The following is a 19,952-nucleotide window of genomic DNA, read 5'->3' on the forward strand; positions in this document are numbered from 1 at the left end:
GCTCTCTCCGCTCAGCAGGCTCCGGCCTGCTTCACGTCCCCGCCTCGCCTACCCCATCAATGGCAGGCAGGCCTTCTGCAACGCTGCCCCCACCCTCTGGAACTCCATCCTGCAGTCCCTCCACTTTGCTTGCCTCTTTTAAGACCCATTTCAAGACCCTCCTCTTCGACCATGCTTCGATCACCCTCTTCCCCTCCCCATCCACTAAATTGTGGTGGTGTCGATAGAATACCCGAGTATAAATAAAACAAGCATCCATAGCTTACATATGTAAGAAACAAATCTGAAGCCTTTATTTACAAAAAGGTTTAAAAACAAATAATACCTTGTTTTTCACATAATTTTTTTTAAAAAAAGACCATCAAGTTACAGTGCTGTAACTTAATGAAAGAACAGAACACGTTAATTACATTATAGTCACACGGTCTGGAGATTTTTGACCTGTTACAAACTCTTTTGAATCTAATAAGGACCGACATTCTGCAACATGCATTTGATGGTTTCAGGCAAGTATCAGCTAAAAGTTTTCCAGCACAGTTGCTCTAAAGGCATGCAGAATACACTGCATTGGACTTGACAATATATTACATTGTGTTTCCAGCCAATATACAATATACTAAAGGGGTTGCATAGCAAGTCATGCTGCATCAAAACCAGCATCACGCTCAATTAACACACCTATGTAATGCTGCTCCTGGATAACTTATGTGCGCATTTGCAATACTGAAAAAAANGGCAATTTGCCTTTTCAAAGATTTTAAAATTTCACTTAATTTGATGCTACAGAGGAAAATGTTAAATAAAACAGTTGTACTAAAGTGTCAAAAGTATGCATTTTCATGAATCAAATTGTGCAATAGTCTTACTATTACATTCCAACCAGTATTACAATCAATCTCTGCAACACACTGTTAATCAGCCACATTAAGATGTATCTGTCACTATCAATGGTCAAAGATTGAATTTACAGACCAGCATTCTAACCCATGTAAAAGGGTGATACATTTTGCCAGTTCAAGATTAGGCCACTAGGGTGCAATGACATCATGGAAAAAGCATCAGGTTTTCTTCCCTCATTTGTGAATGCGTGACTCCCTCCAGTCGATCTATGGAATACCACTGGATTGAAAGGATCTATGCCCGTTTGCCCACTGGGCAGTTAAGAGGAGGATGACATTAAAGTGGGGAGAAAACAATAAAAACACTGGTTAAAATGCAATTATTAGGTAAGAAAAAGGTTGGTTTTGAACAATAAGATTTAATGAAAGGAAAACATGTGAAGCTTAAAAAAAACCTTTGCAAGTCAGACATTGCCTCTTTTGCTAAAGCCCAGGGAAGCCTACTTTTGGAGTAAGAAAAATGCCCACACACTGCTGTGATTAACTACTGCCATTGAGACGAAAGAAACTATATCTTCCGTATGGTTGTTGGTTTTTCTAATAAACAGTGGAGTTTCCAAATTCTCAAAGAGAACATCTATCAGTTCAATACAACAGCTTATTTTACCATAAGTATGATTGCATCACATACACAGAATAGCACGAATTACATCAGTGCTGAGATGTGATCAATATAAATTTTAGGATATAATTAATCTCATTCAAATCTTATTTCAGCAATGCAATTCAGAATAAATGTACTAAATGGACATAGTAACAGAGATGCTGTGTGTGTGATGCTGGTTTTGGTTCAGCTAGCTGCACTTTGATATGTTAGAGCTGTCTACATGTCCAGAAGATGTAAAATGGAATATTGTAAGGCAACACTCACAGGCCTTCTTCTTTAGCTGCAGTAAATACAAGAGCGTCGGTAATATGATTTGCCGTCACAAACCAGAAGTGGAGATGCTGTCACAGGAAGCCAGGGGCAGGGAGAATCCACCAACAGCAACCCAATGGTGTGAAGTAGTTCAAGTTTCTGGGCCTTCTTATCTCACTTGTGAGAACAAGAAGCAGCAAAAATTCACATAAAATAGAGGAACCAGTCACTCTCTAAAGTGCAAATTTGATGGTCCACAATCCTGAATAGCTAAAACTCCTGTTCTTTTCATTTTAAACGCCACATATTAAATGGGAATGGTAAATAACCAGTTGATATTTATTGCATACTTTTTAAGAAAAAGGGAAAAAAATAACGGCGTGAAAATCCAATCAGGTGCTTTTTNCTTCCCATTTTCTTCGCTAACATAAGGTTTCCTAAATCGGAACTGGTCGAATTATACTTACATTGTGTTTTCTTATCAAGAATGTCTGCAAGCTCTTGGCACAAGTGTAGTGAACAGAAAGAACAGGGAAAAGGCAGGTAACTTTCAGAAACAGGGATAAACCTTATTGTCTGAGTGATTCAGACACAGATAAAAATCAGATCCAGTATTATGTGGCCCAAAAATTAATCTCCTCACTTCAGGTCAAGGCTGGTGCTTATTGGCTTCTTCTTCATATGCATTCCCTGTCCCATTTTGTACATATGATGAGCCTGAGCCGAGACCATACAGGTGACCACAGTATTTGGCATCATCGATGTGATCCTCAAAGAACATCTGGAAGAGAATAATCACAAAACGTCACAACATGAAAATATAATATCAATTTACAACCACAGAAAGTGACATCAGCGGTGATCTGATAATCCAGAAATCATCCATTTTTAACGCTTGGGAAGCCAGGAGTTTGGCAGTCTTTGTTTTGATGGGGCTCCCCCCACAAACAGTCCGTCCACAGGATATCCAATTCAATTACTGCTTGACACATATACTGATTTGAGTTGATATTTAAATTTGTACCCCACAGGAGTACTCTTCTCTGCCATTTTTAAAATATTATTTTTCTACAAACAGAATTTTAAAAATATATCAGTACATCTGACTGAGCCAAGGCAACTCATTAGAGAGTAATATTTAGGATCAGAAGCACCATACATAAAGTAAATACAGTAAAGGATTATTAAAAGATATAGTCCCTTTGAACCAAAATTTGTAACAAAGGTCAGATTATATACTTGACACTATAGGAGGGCATAGGTAGCAGAGAGGGAACATATGTGATAAATTTATTTCAATGCAGAGAAATGTGAAGCAGTGCATTTTGGGGAGGGAAAACAAAGCAAGAAAGAAAATGGTAAAGGGGAATATTCCAAAAATGAAAGAGCAGAGAGACCTCGGAGTACAGATGCATTGAAGCAATTGCTGACTCAATCCCTCTGCCTTTCGCCCTCCTTGTCCATCTTCAGATCACACCTGAAGAACTTCTTCTTCGACTGTGCCAACGGTCACCTCCCCACCTCTCCCTCTGCACCACTGTTTAGCACTCCAGATGCTACCCTGTTGAAGAGTGCTATATAAATGCAAGTTGTTTGTTGTTGAAGTTGATTACATGGGAATAGGACTGTTATCTTCAGAAGAAACTAATCTGTATCAGGTTGCATTAGGTTCAGCAATGTTGTACTGTAGCAGGCAGCATAACAGCACCAACAAGTAGAATGTTTTGACTGTTGTATCGAGAATATTTCTCATGCCCTGGGACTAGGATAATACAACACAAATTTACATATGTCAGAAGGACATCTGAAGGCACTTGACAGTCCTGACTTTGAAACTGAGCTGAAGGTGGAGAGTGTTTGTGTTTGGAGGGGGGGGGGATAATATATGAAGGAGTTTGATGCCAGAGTATACAATGGCTTCCATAGACTCCTTGTGAAATGTTAACAACAACTTGCACTTATTTAGCGCCCTCCACGTAAGGCAGTGTCTCAGAGCGCTTAACAATGGCGGAGCCTGACTCCAAGCTGGGGGGGAAGCTGGCCTTAAGCACGGTCGAAAAGGAAGGTTTTAAGGCAGGACTTGAAAAAGGGGAGAGAGGGGGCAAGGCGGAGGGATTGAGGAAGAGTGTTCCAGAGTTTTGTGGCGTAGTGGCTGAAAACACAACCTCAGTGGAGCAGAAGGTCCGAGGAACAAGCAGGAGGCTGGTGCTAGTCGAGCGAAGGCACCGGGCGGTGGATTGGGGAGTGAGGAGGTCGGAGAGGTAGGGAGATGTCAGGAAGTGAAGCGACGTAAGAGAGTTAAGTAGCTTAGTTCAAGCAAACACCACCTTCTTAATTAAGCAGTCAACACTACGAAGGTAAATTTACCAGATGTGGCGGTGTGAGTTTATGATGAAATTGTCTCATTACTAGCTCACTGTCAAGGTCTGTAAATTTATAAGCAGACAAACACACCTGAAACAATTTGTCTACAGAGAGAAGATAACAATAATAATCCTTGCATTTCATATAGCGTCTTATCACGTCCAAAGGAAGTCTCAAAGCACTTCACAGGATTTACTGTGAAGTGAACTGACTGTATATTTGTAGGGAAATGCAGCAGCCCAATTGCGGACATGAAACAGCCTCAAACAGCCATGAAACGAGTGACCAATTTTACTTGAGGGATTGTTGGCCAGGACACCAGGAGAAATTCCCTTTGGGAGAAAGATGACCAGCAGATGTATCCAAACCAATGGCAATCCCACATAGATGATCCGAGTAGGACCCACACATACAAGGTATAAACTTTTCAATGAACTTCATTTTGTTAATACACACCTCTCGCATTTTGAAAAAGGCCATTCCTGTTAACAGTGAGTCTGAACCTGCTTGATGCTGTGGCCCAATTCGCTCCAACTCCAATTGTTCAGCTACTTCCTGCAAACCACCCTGCACAAAAACAAATTTCATTTATCGTTTGAAAAAAGAAATTATAAATAATACAGAACTATACTGACTCTCTTTCTCTCAGTTTGCAATAACTTGCATTTAGATAGCACGCTTCATGCAGGGTAGTGTCTCAAAGCGCTGACTAAGAGCATAGTTTGATGCTGCGCTGTGGAGAAAGGAGAGGTTACCGAAGCTACAGTCAAAGAGAAAAGTCTTCAAATGTTATCTGAAAAGTCGTAAAGAGGATGCAAGGCAGAGAGATAGAGGTAGGACGTTCAGGGTGTAGTGGCTGAAGGCAGAGACCCCAATGGAGCGGAGAACGCCCTAGTTGGACGAATGTTTATATTAAATAATTATTAATTTGGACTATTAGATGCGATGGTCAGATACGATATAGGTTTTAAGTTACAAGATATATTACCCAGCTTCTAATTTCGGACATACTGTTATCGAAATGCACTCTTCAGATACACCAGTAATTTTCCACAGGAAATGGATAGAGGAGGAGGAAAACATCAAGAGACTCAGATCCACCCAACCCTGACTTCATCTACAACACAATGGTTAGCTAAAAAGTCATAGAGGTGGAGACCAGTCTAATGAAATGTTCACAACAATGAGGAGGTTTTCTTTGGTCAGACGGATGGATGACACATGAGGAAACCCATCACATACTTAAGAGTATGGAAGCCAGATTGAAAATTCAACATCATATGCCACCTACAAGTGGAAATTTACTCGTGCCTGCAATGGAATACACACTCTCTCTCTGGAGGGCTGCACCTGCTTACCTAATTTCAGAAGAATATCAGGTGCAGGTTCACAAGAGCCAAGTCTTGGAGATTGCAGAGTACTGCTGGAATTTACCAATTAAAAAACATAGCTTGCTACAGTCTGGCAAACTTCCCTCCTACTTGTCCAGCTAGGACCATCTTACTGGTTAGGGCTTTGGCTCACGTAAATGGGAGCTGCCCCCAGTGACTGGCTTGGCTTTCCAAGTCCTGCTGATGAGACAGGCTGGCTAGTCGGTCATCAGCAGTGCTCTGGAGTACTACATACTCACACCAATGTGGAGATAAGAAGACACTTACAAAACAAATGTGCCATGTATTAAAATACAAGTTCTTTTGCATAGAAAGAACATGCAATTCTTGTCAACTTTTTTTATAAATAAAATGAGATGCCACAATGACTCAGAATTGCCTCATTAAAACTTGAAAGGTTACTTTTACAGCACCAATGATGAGATTAACCTTGCAAGCACAGTAAGACTCCAGAGGCTGCTTTAACTTATATAAATCATTAGGTAGACATCAGTTAGAATACTGTGTGAAATCCTGGTCATCACACTTTAGAAAGGATGTCAGGGCCATAGAGGGTGCAGAAAAATTTTACCAGGGTGAAGGGAGACTCAAAACAGGTATTTAAAAGTTTGAGGGGTTTTGATAGTCGATGGAAAATTATTTACATTCATCAGTGAGTTGGTGACCAGGGGGCATTAAGATAACAAAGAGCAAAGCAGGAAGATTAGGAGGATTTTTAAAAACTAACAGAGACCTATCTGAGGGTGGAATCACCTGCTGGATACACTGATCAAGGCAGAACTCATATTAAAGTTTCAATAAAGAACTAGATTGATATCTAAAAAGGAATAATTTGCAGAGGTTTGGAGAAAAGGCAGGTAAATGGGACTGACTGCATTGGTCCTTCGAAGAGACAAATGGAGGTAGATATTCTTCCCACATGGTTCCTGTTACTCTGCAAACCAAAGCCCTAATGCTTTGGTTAGGTGGTTCTAGCTGGACAAGCAATAGGAAGCTTGTCAGACAGTGTTTTCATTCTAGATATTTTAGACAGCCAGCTGACAAAAAAGTCAGCAGATATAATGGGCCAAGAGCCTTTCTTCTGTGCTATACATTTCTATGGTTTTCTGTTTGCATGCAGTAGGTTTAATAATTGGGTCATAGTAGTAATCAAATGCTTATTTTAGTCATTTAATTCAATATTACAGTAATCAAGTTAGTCTTGGATGCAGGAGCAAATTAACTACTGTAATTTTAAATATTTCTTTCAATCATGGTTTATGAAATAAAAACGTGCAAAGATATGGGAATTTTCCTGGATTGGGTACCATCCTAAGAATTCAAGTATTTTCAGGAGCACAAGTTCACATCAGTTGCTGCTGAAAACCTCCCAAAATTCAATAGCCAAATCACTGATTTTTTGTGTGGAGAACTATTTATTCATTCCTTGTTTATTTATGATCTCTGTAAATATATCAGCGTTGGCACATTCCAAATGCTTGATCTCTGCCTGGACACTAAGTTTAAGGTGAAATGTGTCAATGTGACACAATTACACAGAAGAACAGTTTTAAGTGTGTAAAAAAAATGCTATTCGTGCCTAAATGATGAAATAAAATATTTTAACATTTATTTTCAAAAGTTCCACAAGTCTGAAGGTAGTTTGATTCATTGAGTTCCTCCATTTTACATAAATATAGAACTACTTTGTGAACTAAGTTTTGTGGTACTGATCATGCCAAAGAACGAGGCACCATTTTTGTAATTTTCGCCTAAACTGCATATTTATCCCTTAGCCTCAGCTCCGTCCACAGCCACCCCCACATCACCTCTCCCTCATGGCCTACCCCCCACCCATCCCCCCTATACTCCTTCGACCTTATCTCTCCCTCCTCCCTCACCATGACTGTCCGCAAACTGAAATCCACCACCTGCTCCCTCGATCCATCCCCACCTCTCTCCTCATCTCCCAGCTCCACATTCTGGCCCCCCTCCTGTCCGAAGTCATCAACCTCTCCCTGTCCACCGGATCAGTTCCCACCACCCTAAAATCGGCCGTCATCACCCCCATCCTGAAAAAACCTTCCCTGGATCCATCCCTCCTCTCCAACCTATCATTACTCTCCAAGGTCCTGGAACGAGGCGTCGTGTCCCAGCTCCGCTCCTTTCTCTCTCGCCATTCCCTCTTTGAAGCCCTCCAATCCGACTTCCGTGCTGCCCATAGCACGGAAACAGCCCGGGTCAAAGTCACTAATGACATTCTGAACATCTGTGATCAGGGCTCCCTCTGCCTCCTTGTCCTCCTCGACCTCTCTGTCGCCTTCGACACTGTCGACCACTCCATCCTCATACACCGCCTCTCCTCTTTACTTAATATTCACGGACCTGTCCTTGCCTGTTTCGATTCCTATCTCTCTCACCGTCTCCACTTTGTTGCCTCTAACGGTTTCTCCTCCACCCCCGCACTGTCACGTCTGGGGTCCCCAAAGGACTCTGTCCTTAACCCTCTCCTCTTTGATATCTACATTCTCCCCCTTGGTGACATCATCCGCAGACATGGGGTCAACTTCCACATGTATGTGGATTACACCCAACTCTTATCTTTCTGTCTCCACCCTCAACTCCAGGACCACTGCTGTCCTGACAGACTGTCTGTCGGACATCAAGTCCTGGATGAGGGCAAATTTCCTACAGTTGAATGTGAACAAGACTGAGGCCCTCCTGATTGGCTCACGTCAGCGCCTCAGCACCTCAGGCTCTGGCAACATCAACCTCCATGGTTGCTCACTACAACTCACCAGCCAGTCAGGAACCGAGGTGTCTTGTTCGACCCTCAACTGGCTTTTCTCCCCCACATTCAAGTCATGACCTGCTCTGCCTTCCCTCACCTCCGTAACATCGCCCGACTCCGCCACTACCTCACCCCTCAGGCCGCTGAAACTCTCGTTTATACCTTCATCACCTTCAGGCTCGACTATGCAAACCCCTGTGTGTCGGCCTTCCCAACTCCTCCCTCCACAGGCTGCAGATAATCCAGAACTCTGCAGCCCGTGTCCTCTCCCGCACCAAACTCTGTGACGACATCCCCCCCATTCTCGTCCGACTCCATTGGCTCCCTATCCTTCAGAGGATTCGGTTCAAGATCCTGGTCCTCGCATACAAAGCCCTCCATGGCCTCGCCCCACCCTACCCCTGTGACCTCCTAACCTCCTACCAACCCGCCCGCTCCCTCCGCTCAGCCGGCTCTGGCCTGCTCCACTGACCCCGACCCACCCGCCCCACCATTGGCGGGAGAGCCTTCAGCCACTCTGCCCTCAACCTCTGGAATTCCATCCCCCAGTCACTCCGCCTCACCCCCTCCTTAGCCTCCTTCAAGACCTGCCTCAAGACCCTCCTCTTTGACCATGCCATCATCCACCCCCTTCCCCTCCCCTCCCTTCCCTCCCAACCCCAGCTCGGGTCTGAAATACTCTGTCCAGCACCTTGGGATGTCATCCAGACGTGAAAGGGGCTATACAAATGTAATCTTCTTGTTGTTGTTGTTACAATCTTCAAATTTCAAACAATTCATTCTCTTCCAAAGAGCTACATTATAAAACACTGACACTGATTAATTTCCATTTTACAGCAAAGACCAAATATCCTCGAATATGATGGAAATTGCTTTAATGAAACAGCTTCAAATTATAGCATTTTCAAATTGAAATAATACCTTAAGATTTTTGCAACTTTTCATGAGGTACTTCACATCATAAATTACAGGGAAGAACAAGCGTAGAATCTCAAAGAAGTCTGGTTCTTCTTCTGGTAAATTGGAATTGGTGAGTATTTTGATCAAATAGCCAAAGTCATAACCACTGTAAAGAGACAAGAACATTTCAATTACCAAAGTCAAAAAACGTATTCATAATTATTATGATAGCAATAATCCTTGCATTTGATATTGCGTTTTATCAAGTTATCTCAAAGCACTTCACAGGATATACATAATAAAGTTACGTTTAATTTGTATGCGTTATGTTCGTTAACATTCAGATGTAAACAATGTCAGGATATAGAGACATGGAATGAAGAGAAATGCATTTAGTTTTCCATATATCCATATATTAGGTTCTTGACTAGCACCATAATGGGAGACCCCAGGCCTATTTTCACATGTTGTAATAACTATTGCTTGTTTGAGCAGTAATCGCAGAGAGCTCAGGACAGGTTTTCTATCTGTCTCTCCTCCACCCCCACCACATCCCCAATTATTTCCCTTACGTGCTACCCAGATAAGCAAGTGGAGAACCACGGGATAGGCTGACTGACTCAGTTGGTAGCAGTTTCTCCACTGGGTTAGGAGGCCGTGAGTGTGGGTTCAAGACTACATCTGGACTTGAGACTCATAACCTAGGCTAGCACTACTTTAACAAGATGTTAAACTGAGGTCCGATCTGCATGCTCAGGTGAATGTTAAAGATCCCAAGACAACATTTGAAAAGAGGAGTTTCTCCCGATGTATTGGCCAACAAATTAAACAATTCTCATTTCATTTTTTAATAAGACTAGAGTGCCAGCACCCTAGACTATAAAATAGTCTGTTCCCTTCACTCAATCATTACAGCATTTGGGACTTTGTGAGCAGAAATCTATACCCAAAAACCTGCTTATGTTGCAATGAACAGTGTTACCCATGCATTTGAATGTGTGGAAGCTGTTCTTTTTAAACCAATACTGTGGAAAAATAGCTTCCAAATTAATAGTAATAATAATCTTTGCATTTGAGATGCAAATCTTTACGCCTTATTATGTCTTCGAGACTTCTCAAAGCGTTTTACAGAATATACTGTAAAGTGAATTCACTGTACATTTTGTGGGTAAAACTGAATTAATAAGAATTTTTCACAATGCTGTGTGGTCTTAAATTTTAAGATAAAATGGTCAGAGGCTAAAGCTGAGTGGAATTTCAGTCTTTAATTTCTAAGAACATGGTGTGTAATTTACACTAGTTACCAACCTATGAAATGAAAGCCACTTGACTCCTTCACACAACACTACACCAGATGTCATAAGGAGTTCTGCAAAATACATGGTTTCAATGCCTTCTTCTTCATGCTTCTTAAACTGGATCCCTGAAGTTGTAAGCAACTCTATAGAGTCTTGAGCATACATATCTTCTCTAGAAAGACAGCGAAAATGCAGACCATTAATCATAGATATCAAAACTTAATCATTTCCCCTACAAACTTACCTGCTGTAATATAATCTGTTCAAGAACTGCCTCAAGTAAAGCACATTTAAGAACATACCATAGATACACATTTGGTTATGAAATACTTTTCACCATCCCAAGTTTTGAGTGACTCACTTGATTGTCCCAAGGATAATTTAGGGTTCTCACCTGTCAAATTTGGTGTGGATGAAACACTTTTAATTTTTATACTGGCTGTACCCGTTGCAGCTACGCTTCAACCAAAGGATCCAATATGGAATGTAGATTGACACACAGACATTTCATCTTTATCTACACTCATCTGAGAGGACTCGTGTGGGAGGACTAATTTTGGCTATGCTGTTCTTTGAGTGGGCAACTAATTTTGGCGCACTGTTGCAGTCCTTTCAGCATTGAAATACAACCGCACTGTTCTTTGTTCTTCAATTTCATTTAATGAGCCTTCTCTCTTTTGTCGAGCAGTTTTACTTATCCTTGAAAGGTTTGATTTTCACTTAGGCATCTTTATAATAATAAATATTGCATAATTTGTAATCACTGGGATGTCCTCCTGAAGTGAAAGGCACTTTAAATATGTAATTGTGTTGTTGTCACCATGGCTTAGCTTCGTCTGTGTTCTTTATTTTGTTCCCACCTCCGCTTGGCTACTTGCGTGCTCTGGGACACACTTGGCGGCCACCAAGTTAAAGTGAAATACAATCTAGGTCATAACTCATGAACGATAGGAGATACCCGAAAACAAATATGCCTATGTCACTCCCGGATGCAAGACCTTTCTGATGAGGTATAAATCACATCTCTATGTCAATCAGGTATTGAGATCCTTCTTGAAGCGCACACAGATATTGTCGTTTTATTAGTGTAAAAGATAAGATAGATAAGCAAACATGCATATATCCACCACTCTAACTTTTTTTTATTTCTGTATATCTTCATAATATATGAAAGACAAGGGTAAAGAGAGTGATGCTGGTCCAAGTACTCCCCAACTATGTTAAATATAAACTATTACTCCATTTATTACTGTTTGCCAAATGTCCTCTTTGGTCAAGAATAGTTGCACCCATTCTATCAAGCTACCGGCCCATCTCCAACCTCCCCTTTCTCTCCAAGGTCTTGGAAAGAGTTGTCGCCTCCCAACTGCGCTCTTTCCTTTCCACCCATTCACTTTTCGAACCCCTTCAGTCAGGTTTCCGTGCTGCCCATAGCACAGAAACTGCCCTGGTCAAGGTCACCAATGATATCCTGACCATCTGTGACCAGGGCTCCCTCTGTCTCCTCGTCCTCCTCGACCTATCGGCAGCATTCGATACGGTCGACCACGCTATCCTACTCCACCGCTTGTCCTCCCACCTCAACCTTCAAGGCACTGTCCTTGAATGGTTTAGGTCGTACCTTTCTCACCGTCTTCACTTTGTCTCGACGAATGGCTTCTCCTCCACCCCCCGTACTGTCTCATGTGGTGTCCCTCAGGGCTCTGTCCTCGGTCCCCTCCTCTTCACCCTCTATATGCTCCCCCTTGGTGACATCATCCGCAGACATGGAGTTAACTTCCACATGTATGCGGATGACACCCAACTCTACCTTTCCTCCTCTACTCTCAACTCCACGACCACCGATGTCCTGACAGCTGCCTGTCCGACATCGAGTCCTGGACGAGAGACAACTTTCTTCAGCTCAACGTGCGAAAAACCGAGGCCCTCCTGATTGGCTCACGTCAGCGCCTCCGCACCTCAGGCGCTGACACCATCAGCATCCAAGGCTGCACTCTCCACCTCTCAAAGCCAGTCAGGAACCTCGGCGTTTTGTTCGACCCTGAGCTGTCCTTTCTCCCTCACATCCGCACCACAACTGGCACCGCCTTCCATCACCTCCGGAACATCGCCAGACTACGGCATTACCTCACCCCTCACGCTGCTGAAACCCTGGTTCACGCCTTTGTCACCTCAAGGCTGGACTATGGGAACTCTCTCCTCGCCGGCCTTCCCGCCACCTCCCTCCACAAGCTGCAGGTCATTCAGAACTCTGCAGCTCGTGTACTGTCCCGCACCAGGCTTCGGACCACATCACTCCCACCCTCGCTCGCCTCCACTGGCTCCCCATCCCCCAGAGGATTGATTTCAAGATCCTCATCCTCACCTACAAGGCCATTCACGGCCTTGCTCCCTCCTACCTCTCCAACCTACTATCCCCCTACCTACCTGCCCGTACCCTCCGTTCCTCTGGCTCCGGTCTGCTCCACGTCCCCCGCCCCAACCGCCCTACCATCGGTGGTCGGGCCTTCAGCCTCTCAGCCCCGAGGCTCTGGAACTCTATCCCCCAGTGCCTTCGCCGCTTCCTCCCTTTCCTCCTTCAAGGCCGGTCTCAAAACCTTTCTCTTTGACCGTGCCTTCAGCTCCCCTCTCGACTCTCTTCCCCTCCTCGCTCCCTCCCTTCCCCTCACCCTGACCATTTCCCCCCTCCTCGCTCCCTCCCTTCCCTCCCCTCACCCTGACCATTTCCCCCCTGCTCGGGTCATGACCCAACTGTGCAGCGCCTTGGGACGTCCTCCTGACGTGAAAGGCGCTTTATAAATGGAATCTTGTTGTTGTTGTTGTTGTTTTACTTCTCAGCTTAGTCACTGGAGCATCATCACTAACAGAGGTGGAATTGTCTCTCAAGCGGCTCCAATTAATTTTATGGTGCCTGGCAGCCGATTTGCAACCATCCAACCAAGGGATATCATGGAATCAACAGGTATGTAGCAATCCCCAGCTGGACAAAAAGTTCTCTCCCTACAGTTTCCTTCAACTTCATCAGAACCCTAAACCAGAAGTCGGCCATTTATTTTTTAGCATGGAAAGTCAGTTGACTGCATTTCCACTTTGCAAGGATCCATTGGACATCAGCGCTATAAACAAGGCAGTGCTATACCATAGGGGATGACGACAACCACAACAACTTACATTTATATAGTGCCTTTAACATGGGGTAGTATCTCGGAGCGCTTAAAACGCTATAGTGGCATTGCTCTCCATTATTATATCTTTCTACCAAAACCATAATCAAATTGGTCAGGAGGTTCACAATAAATGGCCCTATGTGCTAGAATGGGCAGTTTCTTGAGGGTTTGGGGAGGTAGTTGGGATAGGGAGATGGGATTTGAAAATGGGACCCCGCCAATAAGGACAGAAATACTCCTTTCCTGTTCTATATATTCCTATTTTGGTCGATCTACAAACATTCAGCTGCCATTTCCCAACATTTACAAACAAGAATACATCAGTTTCCAGGTCTTTAATCATCCTTCACACAAGCACAGTTGCCATTGTGTTGTGAGAGTCAGAAAATAAAACATTAAAAAAAGCCTTCAACAGCGACATAATGAGTTTAAGTGGTAAATAACAGGTACCACAGATCTTTAGGTGTACTTACGTAAGATTAAATTTGAAGTTGAATTGCCATGTCGACGTTCCTGGAGGATACTCGCCCTGTTCATTCACAAATGTCAGCCCCAACTGTATAATCTTCAGTAAGTCTACATTACAACGCAATAGTTGATACTGGTAATCTGCATTGCTTCGGAATTCGCCAATCGGTCGTGCTACAACACCTGGAAATTCTGTGTCCTGGCAAAATTTTAAAAGTGTTTATTTACAAGGATTAAAAAGGCATTATTTTAATTAGATGACCAATAAGAATAATAATCCTTGCATTTGATATAGCGCCCTGTCACATCCTCAAGACAACTCAAAAGCATTTCACAGAATATACTGCAAAGTGAATTGACCATATATTTTGTGGGCAAAACGCCAAACCATCACATTGGAACTTTCCAGGTTATACGAATTGAAAGGTAGTCCACATCAGACTACACTGGTCTCTGAAAGATTAAAAAGTACTCTAAAAGTGTTTAAACAGAATCTACATCATAGGTGTAAGTTGTAACAGTGTCTCAAAGCCTGACGCCAAGCCAGGGGGTTGGGGGTGACCGTAAGCATGGTCAAAGAGGAAAATCTTCAATATTCTGTCTTTCAGTTTAATGCATAGCCTACTGGCCAACAAAATATTTCTTCAACTGGAAAGTTAGTGGCCAGCATAATAGGTGATCTGGTAATCTGAATTTCTTGGATTTAATCCAATTAATAACAGGAAACACAATGCCTAAATATTTGAAAAGAATTTAAGAACAAGACTAAAATAATGAGGAGTGCCCCCATGCCCTATACAGTGCACATTTCAGTACGAGGAGACAGGGCAGAACATTGTACAGTAAGCGCAGTATTGTGGACATGGAATGTCAGTGTGTGATTGCAGTTCAGTGCCTCAAAAGTTGATGGGAAGCTCCCGGCTTTGAAAAGATCATTTAAAAGGCTAAAACTGACATGGCTGGACAATGTTCAGGAAGAACTGAATGGAAAGCTGGCAAAATGATGAAGCCAGAATTATAGATATTTTAGCATAGTAAGTGGCTATTCGGCCCATAGTGGCTTCTGTCATGCTAACCCACAGCTGCCCAAGTACTCTAAACCCATATCCCTTTTTTCTGAGAGCTTTTTATATCTTTATTATTCATGTCTATTGAATTCCTTTTCTAATGACACAATGGACTCAGTTTCAATAGGCATTTGTGACAATTTACTCCACATTGTAATAAACCTTTAAGTATTGTAATATAATCATTGTTGCACCTTTGCCTAACACATTACTGAATGGTGCATAGAATTAATGTTCATAGGATTGGCAGTTCATCATGATAAAATCCTTTTATTAGTTTAATAGAAGTTGAGCTAAATTGAAAGTGAATCCATATTACAAGTAGAGTCCCTTGCCAACACAGTAGTTTGGGTCCATAAAATACCAAGCATTATAACAGGATCAATGCCGGTCAGTGTGCAATAGTGCACTGAAACAAAATGGCCAACTTCTGGATCATCAGGAAACTGGCATCGATTCCTGCATGCTGCGCCAGAAATCAGTCCTTTTTTACTGCACCACCACTATAACAACTTGCATTTGTATTGTGCTCTTTGTGTCTTAGTGCAGGCACAAGAAACCGACCAAGGTTTTAAACATAAAGCCAACTGGCTTTCTGAATGCATTTTGTGGTGAGTTTGGGCTCTTAATTGGAAACACCAACTTACCCAGTTTTCCTCATCCCTCAATCTTCCACTTGTACTCACTCTTTCCCAGAACCTCAAAACTGAACTCCCAAAAAGAAAACTCCTTCCCTCCCTCAGTTTTCACATGCACCTACAATTCATAGCCTATTAATCCTAAAATATGACATCATCTAATGACTTCTCCATTACACCATGACATTACAATTATCTGATTGTGTACCAACAACCATAGTCTACAATTCTGTGTATTGAAAATTGGTGATATCTGGTACTATTACCTCAGAAGGCAAATGCATTCAATATCAACAGGGCCACATTGGGCTGTCCTCCCAATGTGACAGGTGCTATACAAATGTAAATTTATGTTGTGATTTACTGCCCCAAAAGACAAGTCTGCCGTTGGCATCAACACTAAATGGGGTATAAACGTCAGGGTAAGATCTGGTATAAAAAGACATGACAATATTGGCGCTCTCTTTCTCCGCCCCATCCATCTCATCCCTTCTTGGTCTTCTTGATAGTATCTATGATCAGTGCCAAGCACCATCGCTGTAAAGCGCTGCAAAATAAATGTTATTCTACTTGAAGAGCGCTTTACAAATGCATATTAATTTCCAGATAATCAGCTCAATCTTTCTTTGTGTCAAGTTAGATTCTGTCTACCTTGTGTTTTAGGTAATGTAAAAGGGACTGACTGCCCTGCCATTGCTATTTCAAAAAAAGTGAAGTCTTTCTCTTGATTATCATGGTAGTGACGTGAAAGAACTCACGGGTTCACAAAAGAGTTTCACATAAAAAACATGATTGGTCCTTTTAATCTTATTCCTCTGTATTAATCGCATTTTCCCATGTTACATTAAGTGGTTTATTAAATATGCTGGCCTAAACCACCCTCGATAGTCCCAGACATTGGTTCTGCTCTGGGTGAAGAAACACTTCCCAATGGTTCTTAAGAATGTCCTTTGAAATGGTTAATCTGTGCTCTTTATCCCAGTCCCTTGGTGTATTTGAAAGGGGCTGCTGAATCTGAAAGTACCTTTTTTATCTGAAATTAAAAGTTATGGAATACAATTGAGTTTGCTTTTATTGAAATCAAAATACAAATGTGCTTTCAGTGCTCTGCTATTTGACAAACTAACCTCACTGTAAAGTACAGATTACACATGCTGAAACAGATCTCAGCAAGTGTCAAAACGGGATGAAACCGAGACTAAAGAAGAATTTGATTGGACAAGAACAGTTATTTAGTCTTTAATATGGGGGAAATTTTGCAGAATTCACTTCTATCAATCTATTGACAGCCCCAGCATGTCCACATCAGACATTCAAGTGAGACTGCCATTTTTTGCACAAACACAAAATTCTCCTAACAAAAAAGGGTTCTCTTGCAGATACAACTGAAAAACACTCCTCTAGTAGACGTGCTAGATTGACAAATAGAATTTTGCTTTAAATTTTATTTAAGTAAATCCATTGTTAAGCCAACAATAAATCTTTCTTATTTTACCATAATAGCAAACATAGGTAACCACCCATTGCACACCACATTCTTAGAAGGCTGGTGCACTTATAAGGCAAGGAGCCTATTGACATTTTAGCATGGCTGCATAGACTCACCAGCTTAGTGTTTGCTAAAAAGAGCCTATTTCTAGATCACGTTGCCAATGTCTTTTGCTGTGTAATGCGCTTGCCTGCCATGCGCAGCAAGTGACCCAGCAGTTGGCCTTTTTTTTTTGTTAAGCTTGTAGGAGGCCAACTGGCTTTCTGCAACTTTGTGTTGCCACTCATATGAATCAATCACATCACAATGTGGAGGCTCTGAGCTGGAATTATACCAGTTACAAGGCTAGCTGGTTTTTTGGGATGTCAATTACTGCGATACAGTGGGATTCTACTCTGCTAGTAATTTAAAAACATTGCTCAGCGATAAATGTACATTTTCAGTAGCCTGCCTTCACGCATCATTGTATTTATTCTGACTCAAATAGATTTTATTTTCTCTTGGACAGAATGGGGTGATGTTGGGGGGGTGGAAAGAGTGGGAATCTCAAGCCAAACCACTACATATAGATTTCCAAATGAGGTTCTCAATTTCAACTACAAAGCAGTGGGAATGGTTGAATGAAGGGAAGATAGGAAGCTTGACAGCTTCAGTCTCATTAAAAGTAAAATAATAATCCTTGCATTTGATATAGCAACTTCCACATCGGAAGGACAACTCAAAACATTTTACAGGATTTACTGTAAAGTCAGTGTTTTATTGGCAAACATGGCAACCAATTTTCACACAGCAATGTCCCACAAAAAGCCATGAAACAAATGACCATTTTTTTTTATCTGGAGGATTATTGGTTGGTCAGGTCACTGGGAGAAACTCCCTTCTCTTTTTGAACAATTTCTTCAGATTTTTAACGTCCACTTGAACAGCCAGTCAGGACCTTGGTTTAACGTCTCAGTCGAAGGACGGCATCTCTGAAAGTGCAGCACACCCCAACCTGCACTCACTGGTGTCAGCTTCAACTAATGCAAAAAGCAATGGTTGTCACAATTGTGCATTTCAGCCACAAAATAAACATTTATTGTGATTGCTTAACATCAGAATTTTTCCTTAAACCTTCAGCATGAAGAAATATAAATCAAGAGTAAGAAAATACATTTGTGAAGTTTCTCTGTAACAGATATCAAGTGATCAGCAATTCCCTAATAGTTCAAAATTATTTTCTCACGATTACCTTTAAAGATACAACTCTAGTTTTCAAAGTCAACAACTTTGAGTAAGTTAAATTAGCAGAACAATATGTATATAATTAAGATCATAAATTATGACCTATACATATCACATCAAATAATTGTCTACATTAGCTATATATATATATATACACACACACACATATATATATCCCAGCTATTTTCAACTTCACCATGAGATTGATGGTGTTCATAAAAGATTCACTTGTACTGGGGTTCTATTAACAGCCTGATTTTTAAAGATATAAAACAGATTAGTTTTGTAAGTCAGCAGAAAAGAGATGAGTTCAAAGCTGACTGGACATTAAAAGCCCCACAGAGGACTTTGAACTCGGATAGTTTATACTGATATTCCAATGGAGTGCTGCAGTGCTGAAGGTGCTGCCCTTTGGATGAGACATTAAACTGAGGTCTGGTCTCCCTGTTCAGGTGGACTATAAAAATGCCATGGCACTAGTTGAAAAGAGAATGTAGTTTTTCCCAGTGCGCTGGTTAATAATCCAACAGATAAAATTGGCTGCTCATTTTATGGATGTTTGTTGAACATTGCTGTGCGCACAATGGCTACCGCATTTACTTACAAGTACACAGTCACTACACTTTATAGTGAATCCTGTGAACACTGAGATATCCTCCCAACATGAAAAACGCTTTGTCAAACGGAAGGATTATTTAAAATAAATACTTAATTTTACAGAAGTAAACCATCGAAACAAAGGAAATAATGAAGGTAGAAAGTGAGGAAGAAACTGCTATCAATCCAACTCTCGTGTGTGTACTGACATACCTGTACAGTATACAATTTGCAGTTAAAGATTTAACAGCTTTTAAAAACATCCATAAAGCATGCATTTTATGAAAAGAAAGTTCCGTGGCAGAAAATACAAGGCACAATGTTAGAGAGAACTATACACCTTATGAAAAATACACTCAGAATTGCAAAGATTATTTTAAATCGTTAATTGTATATAAAGTTAGACTAAACAACTTAGTGGAGTAAGATTTTGCCCAATTTGGTTTTAAAAATGACGTTTTTATAACAAATTCTTACTTGCCATTTACATGACTATATGCAGCACTAACACTGACCAAATTTTGAATATGCAACAGAACCATAAAAAGATGATCTGTTGTCAAGTAAGTGGAAAAACAGGTAATATTCAGTACTTTAGGAACGTCTAAAAGTTTGAGAAGATTTCATACTTAAATTAATTAAATCTTAGCCTATTTGACTCTGCACATGTGACAATGTTTAATGCCACTGGTGTGTTTTTTTTAAAAAAGTCATACTGTATCCTGCGTCAAGGACCTGACTTGGACCCTCCTATGCCTTGTATACATAAATGATCTGGATTCGCAGACCCATCATAAAAGTAAATATATTTGCAGATGACA

At 41.4% G+C, this 19,952-nt stretch overlaps 1 protein-coding gene across 6 annotated transcripts in view; it reads right to left on the minus strand.

Annotated features, from left to right (window-relative positions):
• Positions 1-269: 269 nt before the first annotated feature.
• The window catches only part of cnot7 (CCR4-NOT transcription complex, subunit 7), a 31,697-nt gene continuing 12,014 nt past the window's right edge, over positions 270-19,952 (minus strand). For 3 of the 6 annotated variants that reach the window (XM_042342158.1, XM_042342173.1, XM_042342156.1), the window contains 5 exons: positions 14,122-14,315; positions 10,492-10,653; positions 9,205-9,349; positions 4,579-4,689; positions 270-2,539 (listed from right to left, as the gene is read on the minus strand). In XM_042342158.1, coding sequence (XP_042198092.1) covers positions 2,408-2,539; positions 4,579-4,689; positions 9,205-9,349; positions 10,492-10,653; positions 14,122-14,315 — 744 coding nt within the window. In that variant the 3' untranslated portion in view covers positions 270-2,407. The remainder of the gene's footprint in view (positions 2,540-4,578; positions 4,690-9,204; positions 9,350-10,491; positions 10,654-14,121; positions 14,316-19,952) is intronic. The other 3 variants (XR_006085605.1, XR_006085604.1, XM_042342164.1) reach the window with 3 other exon arrangements.

This window comes from Callorhinchus milii, unplaced genomic scaffold (assembly GCF_018977255.1).
Source record: "Callorhinchus milii isolate IMCB2004 unplaced genomic scaffold, IMCB_Cmil_1.0 Scaffold1, whole genome shotgun sequence".
Lineage (NCBI taxonomy): Eukaryota > Metazoa > Chordata > Chondrichthyes > Chimaeriformes > Callorhinchidae > Callorhinchus > Callorhinchus milii.